The 10159-nt window shown below is 38.4% G+C and overlaps 2 protein-coding genes across 3 annotated transcripts in view; one reads left to right on the forward strand and one right to left on the reverse strand.

Annotated features, from left to right (window-relative positions):
• Positions 1–10159, forward strand: part of scmh1.L (Scm polycomb group protein homolog 1 L homeolog) — a 147568-nt gene that overhangs the window by 39124 nt on the left and 98285 nt on the right. The window lies entirely within an intron of this gene.
• Positions 3181–4379, reverse strand: LOC121399935 (palmitoyltransferase ZDHHC20-like). Its single transcript, XM_041581934.1, has one exon. It carries the CDS (start codon positions 4291–4293, stop codon positions 3376–3378), a length of 918 nt encoding a protein of 305 aa, XP_041437868.1. The 5' UTR covers positions 4294–4379; the 3' UTR covers positions 3181–3375.

Consider the following 10159-nt stretch of genomic DNA (forward strand, 5'->3'; position numbering starts at 1 on the left):
GTTGTTGTGTAGCTTGGAGGGGGCAGGTGGGTGGCGGGGTCTCCCCTGTTATTAGTGGCTGCAGCATCGGAGTCTGACTTCTTAACTAGAGAGTGGGGGCGGGTTGTGGAGCTCAGTAATAAGAGGGAGATACAAGGGAAGATACAAATCTGGGTGCCGTAGTCACGCCCCCTTTTGCATCACAGTCCTGCCCCTTTTTGGTCCCGCCCCCCACCGGCCGGTAAAACATTTGGGAAAAGGTGGCAACCCTAATAACTGAAAGTAGCACAGAGCATGTGTAGTGAATCAGCAGAAAAGAAGATAGGGAGCTACTGGGGCACAGATCTTTACTGCTAAAGGCTGTGGTTGCCGTGGGCTGGTACAGAAGCCCAAGTTTAGTTCTTCTTTAAAGGGGTATAAAGTGTCTGCAATATACCAGCAGAGAAACCATGTGTGCCATTGACCTTAGACTGTTGTATACCTTATTTGTATTCTGGTTTCAAGGAGCAGAACACAAAAGGGAAATATTCTAATTATAAGTGTATAAACATTTTACATTTTTGTAAAGCCCATTACAAATAACCTATCTGTATTTAAGGTTGTTGGAATCCTAATATAGCCGTAACCCATGCAACTTTCTCCTTTTGTCATCTGTCTGACAAATTTAGATAGGTGTTTAAATTACATCAGTCTTTGCCCCACTGGAATTTACAATCCAAGACCCCTATCACACACAGTAGAGCAGGGGTCCCCAAACTTTTGAACCTGTGAGCAGCATTCAGAAGTAAAAGGAGCAGGGCCGGATTTACCCTCCTTGCCCCCCTAGGCCCAGCTACTGTGCCGCCCCCCCCCGCACGCATTTTCTGGATGTGAATCTTTTTCCAATCAGGACATTTATGCAAAAGTGGATCAGATGGATCAACTAGCAGTTAGGCTTGTTTGAGATATATCTATATATATTCTCTATATATAGACACCTTTTTTTTTACATAGATGCAGAGAGAGATGTGTCCCTTGTTTTGATAAGTTTGTCAATTGTGCTCCAGTGGGCAGCCGCAGCATCAGTTAAATATTTATTATAAAATAAAAAAGTCAAATCTTGGCAGCATCATAATCTTTGTAGTTCCTATTTCTCAGCAGACATTATCCCTTATAATACATGAGTGATACTCCGAGTTCCCTGTATAACTCAGCCTGCAGCCTTGTGCCTTTATATGGTCACAGAACAACCCCTCAGTGACTCCTAATATCCTTATCATTTACAGTAGGGGGTACATTATCCCTTATAATACATGAGTGATACTCAGAGTTCCCTGTATAACTCAGCCTGCAGCCTTGTGCCTTTATATGGTCACAGAACAACCCCTCAGTGACTTCTAATATCCTTATCATTTACAGTAGGGGGTACATTATCCCTTATAATACATGAGTGATACTCAGAGTTCCCTGTATAACTCAGCCTGCAGCCTTGTGTCTTTATATGGTCACAGAACAACCCCGTCAGTAACTTCTAATATCCTTATCATTTACAGTAGGGGATACATTATCCATTATAATACATAAGTGATACTCAGAGTTCCCTGTATAACTCAGCCTGCAGCCTTGTGCCTTTATATGGCCATAGAACCCCCTCAGTGACTTCTAATATCCTTATCATTTACAGTAGGGGGTACATTATCCCTTATAATACAAGAACTGAAATGGTTTTCATTTTGTAGGAAGCAGGAAAGGGACATAAAAAAATCTGTAACAGGTTTAGAAGTTAGAACACTTGTGATTCTGCACCTCCAGCAAATCTGCAAGTTGACTATGACATATTTCTCTACATGGCCGATATACAGCAGATCTGCAGGGGGAATATTAAATGTACATACCAGGAACAGATCACCTTGCTGGGACACACGCAGCACAGCAGAGGCAGCAGCAGCACGAGCACAGAGAGGAGGGGGCGGAGCCACAGCGGGAGATAGGCTGGAGGAGCGGTCCTAAAGCCAGCCGGATCTATCAGGAGCAGCCGACTTACACAAGATGTTAGGGGGCGCCTTCTTGCCGCCCCTAACATCTTGCCGCCCTAGGCCCGGGCCTAGGGGGCCTTTCCCTAAATCCGGGCCTGAAAAGGAGTTGGGGAGCAACACTAGCATGAAAAATGTTCCTGGGGTGCCAAATAAGGGCTGTGATTGGCCATTAATATCCCCTGATGTGGATTGTCAATCTCTGTGGCTCTGTGTGGCAGTGCACCTGCTTTTTATCAAAACTTGCTCCCAACCCTGGAATTCAAAAATAATCACCACTCTGAGGCCACTGAGAGCAACATCCAAGGGGATTGAAAAGCAACATGTTGCTCACAAGCTACTGGTTGGGGATCACTGCAGTAGAGTATAGTAAATGTTATCAGGGCCCAACCTGTCTGTATGTTTTTGGGGTGTTGGAGGAAACTGAACTACCCCCAGACAACATGCAAACTTGACCACCTGTGCTGCCTACTGAGCCACAGGAGACTTGAGAGCAATTCTAAGAGTTTTACTTAATTCGGTGTCTTCCACCTGTGAATTTAGAGATTAAATACTTCCGCCTAGCAATTCCCAGCAGCCAGTGGCGTTAAGTAAATAGAGCAATGTGGCAGCTTACATTCACATATGAAAGCAAGGGTTTAGAAGAGAAATATAAACAATAAACTATGCCCCATACTTTACTGTCTATTGATAAATGAAAGCCAAAATGCCTGCAACAGCGTTTTGTTATAAACTTGGCATTCCACAACTAGGTGGCAGTTGTAGACAGTATTTGAAACCAGATTCAAACTGTAATTCATATACAGAACATATAATAGTGTGCTGTCGCCTCACATTCTGTCAAGGTGTTTTAAGTATTTCAACTTAATATCAGTTTTACCTTAAAAACTGAAAAATATCTTAGGCCATGCTTATCAAAAATCGTTATCTTACTAAATCACTATTCTTCTCCATTGAAGAAATTGCAAAAATATTTGTGAATTCCATGGAATCTGTATTTAATATTGCTAACTGCATTAACCTACCTCTGCCAGAAAGCACTTTGGCCTTCTGGCATCAATAACTTAAATTAAATCAAACTCAACCCTTGTCTTGAGGATTGGCAGAAACCAACTTGAAAGGTTCAATATGCCCTTCCCACCTCTTCCTTTAATATTATGTAGAATAAAAAGCACCAAGACTAAAACAATGAAAGAAATAAATGTGTTTTATTTAGAAATATTTTTTGAATGTTGATAGATATTCCATATATGGACAGATTTGTATGAGAAGTGCTATTGTCTTGGTTTCTCTCATCTAATCGATGCGTTGTTGCAGCAATGCACCGTGATAGTCCTCTGGTTTCAACCAATTTTTGAAGAAAAAATCCTGTTTTATAACCTATTTAAAAGTCAATGCCGTTTTGCTCTGGGTTCTCTCTCTCATAACCAGTTGGAAAAGAGCATCCGTCACCTTTCCTAGTATACACAGGGAGTAACCAATATTTCTTCTCTTCACCAAACACCTCTTTCAGATTCTTGCTCAAACCAAGAGAAAAGCCCATATTCGTTGGAATATTGCGGAAGAAAAGAGGCTTGCAGTTTTCTGCAGAGGTTCTGTTTTTTCCAACAAGCCAGCAATGATAGATAAAGATTGGCACTATGAAAAGAAGTAGAACTGCATTCACTCCAACCATGTAAAGGATTGGATATTTTGCATCGGTGTATGGCAGCTCCTGAGTCCAAAACTTCATTGCATACTGAAGTCCTGTAGTGCAGACGAATAGGCAGTGCAGCATAACGTAAAATAACAGCTGGAAGTAGTACTTGTAGTTTGAAAATCCTACACAGTTGTTGACCAAAAAGCAGTGAGAGTAATGCTTAAGCACGCACTTGTTGCAGGCTAAACAATGGTAGCATCGGTCTGGCATCATTAGGTTGCATATGCGGCAGTATCGGATGTTTCCATTCTTTGTCACTGTGTAAATAGGCAGCTCTTTAGCAATGCACTGGAGAATGTCCTGGTGAAAGTCTTGCTTCTCCTGCCTTACAAATTGGCCCTGCTCAATGTCCGATAAGTCAAACTCCTTAGATGGGGTAGCAGGACGATTAAGTATGGTCATTCCATATGACCATGCCAACATGATGAAAAAGATGTGATAAAACACCATGTAGATCACTTTCTCAGCAAGTGATGTCACTGTAAATATACAGAACTCCAGCACATAGGTATAATAAATGCCTACTAAAAGAGAGACAGCACTAAATACCGCGAACCAGCCCAGAATTATTGCACAGAAGTTCCAAAGGCGATGTAAATCCATGATCTCGCTTTTTCTAAAAATATTAATAGTCGTTCTTCTAAAAGAATTAATGATCTTTCTATGTTTTAGCAAAGCTTTTATCCGTATGATGTGATACAGAAAAAAAACAAACTCTGCTCTGACAGCTCTTTGTAGTAACTGACAAGTAGCAATTGTGCTCTTTATGACATCACAATGGTAACTTGGCAACAAATGTCATGTGATTAGAGAAGGCCTAGCACTGACAATTCAAATCATGAGCATGAGGTCATTTCCTGTGCTCTTTGTGACATACAGTATGTTTTCAAGTTAACATTGTGATGTCATGTGAGTAGAGGAGGCCTGACACTGACAGTTAAAACATAACCATAATTCAAACACCTCATAATTTTTCAAAATGTTTATCATTTTAAAGCTTTAATATCCTTTTTCTGTCTTCAGTATTTCATATTTATATATATATATATAATATATATATATATATATATATATATATATATATATATTTAGGGATGCACCGAATCCACTTTTTTTGATTCGGCCGAACCCCCGAATCCTTTGCAAAAGATTCGGCCGAATACCGAACCGAATCCGAACCCTAATTTGCATATGCAAATTAGCGATGGGAAGGGGAAAACATTTTTTACTTCCTTGTTTTGTGACAAAAAGTCACGTGATTTCCCTCCCCGCCCCTAATTTACATATGCAAATTAGGATTCGGTTCGGCCAGGCAGAAGGATTCGGCCGAATCTGAATCCTGCTGAAAAAGGCCGAATCCTGGCTGAATCCCGAACCGAATCCTGGATTCGGTGCATCCCTACTATATATATATATATAGATATATAGATATATATATATATATATATATATATATATATATATATATATATATATATATATATATATATATATATATATATAAATACCTTGTTTTGCACTGATTTTTTCCTGCTATCAATTGGTTGCATTATAACAAATACTATTTTGTGAACTGCACATCTGTAGCTAACTGTTGTCACTGGAAGGGTTTTAGCTTTATTATTAAGGGTTTTGTAATACAATACATTGAAATAAATGGTTTCAGGTATTTTGGAGTTTAAAGGAGAAAAAACACCCTCAGCCCAGTTTTTTAAACACCCCCACTGCCACACACACATATGGTCCACTCCTAACTATAGATAATGGTTCACCATGGGGTTGCCTCCTTGCCCGTACCTATCTTTATGGTCAAGGTGGGGGGGGGGGCACAGTCCAATCACTATTCTTCTCCATTGAAGAAATTGCAAAAATATTTGTGAATTCCATGGAATCTGTATTTAATATTGCTAACTGCATTAACCTACCTCTGCCAGAAAGCACTTTGGCCTTCTGGCATCAATAACTTAAATTAAATCAAACTCAACCCTTGTCTTGAGGATTGGCAGAAACCAACTTGAAAGGTTCAATATGCCCTTCTCACCTCTTCCTTTAATATTATGTAGAATAAAAAGCACCAAGACTAAAACAATGAAAGAAATAAATGTGTTTTATTTAGAAATATTTTTTGAATGTTGATAGATATTCCATATATGGACAGATTTGTATGAGAAGTGCTATTGTCTTGGTTTCTCTCATCTAATCGATGCGTTGTTGCAGCAATGCACCGTGATAGTCCTCTGGTTTCAACCAATTTTGAAGAAAAATCCTGTTTTATAACCTATTTAAAAGTCAATGCCGTTTTGCTCTGGGTTCTCTCTCTCATAACCAGTTGGAAAAGAGCATCCGTCACCTTTCCTGGTATACACAGGGAGTAACCAATATTTCTTCTCTTCACCAAACACCTCTTTCAGATTCTTGCTCAAACCAAGAGAAAAGCCCATATTCGTTGGAATATTGCGGAAGAAAAGAGGCTTGCAGTTTTCTGCAGAGGTTCTGTTTTTTCCAACAAGCCAGCAATGATAGATAAAGATTGGCACTATGAAAAGAAGTAGAACTGCATTCACTCCAACCATGTAAAGGATTGGATATTTTGCATCGGTGTATGGCAGCTCCTGAGTCCAAAACTTCATTGCATACTGAAGTCCTGTAGTGCAGACGAATAGGCAGTGCAGCATAACGTAAAATAACAGCTGGAAGTAGTACTTGTAGTTTGAAATCCTACACAGTTGTTGACCAAAAAGCAGTGAGAGTAATGCTTAAGCACGCACTTGTTGCAGGCTAAACAATGGTAGCATCTGTCTGGCATCATTAGGTTGCATATGCGGCAGTATCGGAATGTTTCCATTCTTTGTCACTGTGTAAATAGGCAGCTCTTTAGCAATGCACTGGAGAATGTCCTGGTGAAAGTCTTGCTTCTCCTGCCTTACAAATTGGCCCTGCTCAATGTCCGATAAGTCAAACTCCTTAGATGGGGTAGCAGGACGATTAAGTATGGTCATTCCATATGACCATGCCAACATGATGAAAAAGATGTGATAAAAACACCATGTAGATCACTTTCTCAGCAAGTGATGTCACTGTAAATATACAGAACTCCAGCACATAGGTATAATAAATGCCTACTAAAAGAGAGACAGCACTAAATACCGCGAACCAGCCCAGAATTATTGCACAGAAGTTCCAAAGGCGATGTAAATCCATGATCTCGCTTTTTCTAAAAAATATTAATAGTCGTTCTTCTAAAAGAATTAATGATCTTTCTATGTTTTAGCAAAGCTTTTATCCGTATGATGTGATACAGATAAAAAGCAAACTCTGCTCTGACAGCTCTTTGTAGTAACTGACAAGTAGCAATTGTGCTCTTTATGACATCACAATGGTAACTTGGCAACAAATGTCATGTGATTAGAGAAGGCCTAGCACTGACAATTCAAATCATGAGCATGAGGTCATTTCCTGTGCTCTTTGTGACATACAGTATGTTTTCAAGTTAACATTGTGATGTCATGTGAGTAGAGGAGGCCTGACACTGACAGTTAAAACATAACCATAATTCAAACACCTCATAATTTTTCAAAATGTTTATCATTTTAAAGCTTTAATATCCTTTTTCTGTCTTCAGTATTTCATATTTTTATATATATATATATATATATATATATATATATATATATATATATATATATATATATATATATATACATACATATATATATATATATATATATATATATATATATATATATATATATATATATATATATATATATATATATTAGGGATGCACCGAATCCACTTTTTTTGATTAGGCCGAACCCCCGAATCCTTTGCAAAAGATTCGGCCGAATACCGAACCGAATCCGAACCCTAATTTGCATATGCAAATTAGCGATGGGAAGGGGAAAACATTTTTTACTTCCTTGTTTTGTGACAAAAAGTCACGTGATTTCCCTCCCCGCCCCCTAATTTACATATGCAAATGAGGGTTCGGCCGGGCAGAAGGATTCGGCCGAATCCGAATCCTGCTGAAAAAGGCCGAATCCTGGCTGAATCCCGAACCGAATCCTGGATTCGGTGCATCCCTACTATATAGATATATATATATATATATATATAGATATATATATATATATATATATATATAGATATATATATATATATATATATATATATAGATATATATATATATATATATATATATAAATATATAAATACCTTGTTTTGCACTGATTTTTTCCTGCTATCAATTGGTTGCATTATAACAAATCTATTTTGTGAACTGCACATCTGTAGCTAACTGTTGTCACTGGAAGGGTTTAGCTTTATTATAAGGGTTTTTGGTAATACAATACATTGAAATAAATGGTTTCAGGTATTTTGGAGTTTAAAGGAGAAAAAACACCCTCAGCCCCAGTTTTTTAAACACCCCCACTGCACACACACATATGGTCCACTCCTAACTATAGATAATGGTTCACCATGGGTTGCCTCCTTGCCCGTACCTATCTTTATGGTCAAGGTGGGGGGGGGGGCACAGTCCAATCACTATTCTTCTCCATTGAAGAAATTGCAAAAATATTTGTGAATTCCATGGAATCTGTATTTAATATTGGCCTAACTGCATTAACCTACCTCTGCCAGAAAGCACTTTGGCCTTCTGGCATCAATAACTTAAATTAAATCAAACTCAACCCTTGTCTTGAGGATTGGCAGAAACCAACTTGAAAGGTTCAATATGCCCTTCCCACCTCTTTCCTTTAATATTATGTAGAATAAAAAGCACCAAGACTAAAACAATGAAAGAAATAAATGTGTTTTATTTAGAAATATTTTTTGAATGTTGATAGATATTCCATATATGGACAGATTTGTATGAGAAGTGCTATTGTCTTGGTTTCTCTCATCTAATCGATGCGTTGTTGCAGCAATGCACCGTGATAGTCCTCTGGTTTCAACCAATTTTTGAAGAAAAAATCCTGTTTATAACCTATTTAAAAGTCAATGCCGTTTTGCTCTGGGTTCTCTCTCTCATAACCAGTTGGAAAAGAGCATCCGTCACCTTTCCTGGTATAACACAGGGAGTAACCAATATTTCTTCTCTTCACCAAACACCTCTTTCAGATTCTTGCTCAAACCAAGAGAAAAGCCCATATTCGTTGGAATATTGCGGAAGAAAAGAGGCTTGCAGTTTTCTGCAGAGGTTCTGTTTTTTCCAACAAGCCAGCAATGATAGATAAAGATTGGCACTATGAAAAGAAGTAGAACTGCATTCACTCCAACCATGTAAAGGATTGGATATTTGCATCGGTGTATGGCAGCTCCTGAGTCCAAAACTTCATTGCATACTGAAGTCCTGTAGTGCAGACGAATAGGCAGTGCAGCATAATGTAAAATAACAGCTTGGAAGTAGTACTTGTAGTTTGAAAATCCTACACAGTTGTTGACCAAAAGCAGTGAGAGTAATGCCTTAAGCACGCACTTGTTGCAGGCTAAACAATGGTAGCATCTGTCTGGCATCATTAGGTTGCATATGCGGCAGTATCGGATGTTTCGCATTCTTTGTCACTGTGTAAATAGGCAAGCTCTTTAGCAATGCACTGGAGAATGTCCTGGTGAAAGTCTTGCTTCTCCTGCCTTACAAATTGGCCCTGCTCAATGTCCGATAAGTCAAACTCCTTAGATGGGGTAGCAGGACGATTAAGTATGGTCATTCCCATATGACCATGCCAACATGAATGAAAAAGATGTGATAAAACACCATGTAGATCACTTTCTCAGCAAGTGATGTCACTGTAAATATACAGAACTCCAGCACATAGGTATAATAAATGCCTACTAAAAGAGAGACAGCACTAAATACCCGCGACCAGCCCAGAATTATTGCACAGAAGTTCCAAAGGCGATGTAAATCCATGATCTCGCTTTTTCTAAAAATATTAATAGTCGTTCTTCTAAAAGAATTAATGATCTTTCTATGTTTAGCAAAGCTTTTATCCGTATGATGTGATACAGATAAAAAGCAAACTCTGCTCTGACAGCTCTTTGTAGTAACTGACAAGTAGCAATTGTGCTCTTTATGACATCACAATGGTAACTTGGCAACAAATGTCATGTGATTAGAGAAGGCCTAGCACTGACAATTCAAATCATGAGCATGAGGTCATTTCCTGTGCTCTTTGTGACATACAGTATGTTTTCAAGTTAACATTGTGATGTCATGTGAGTAGAGGAGGCCTGACACTGACAGTTAAAACATAACCATAATTCAAACACCTCATAATTTTTCAAAATGTTTATCATTTTAAAGCTTTAATATCCTTTTTCTGTCTTCAGTATTTCATATTTTTATATATATATATATATATATATATATATATATATATATATATATATATATATATATATATTAGGGATGCACCGAATCCACTTTTTTTGATTAGGCCGAACCCCCGAATCCTTTGCAAAAGAT

This window comes from Xenopus laevis, chromosome 2L (genome assembly GCF_017654675.1).
Source record: "Xenopus laevis strain J_2021 chromosome 2L, Xenopus_laevis_v10.1, whole genome shotgun sequence".
Lineage (NCBI taxonomy): Eukaryota > Metazoa > Chordata > Amphibia > Anura > Pipidae > Xenopus > Xenopus laevis.

Excerpts from the sequence above, each read along its gene's own strand:
- LOC121399935 (XM_041581934.1), bottom strand. The coding sequence starts at position 4,293 with ATGGATTTACATCGCCTTTGGAACTTCTGTGCAATAATTCTGGGCTGG.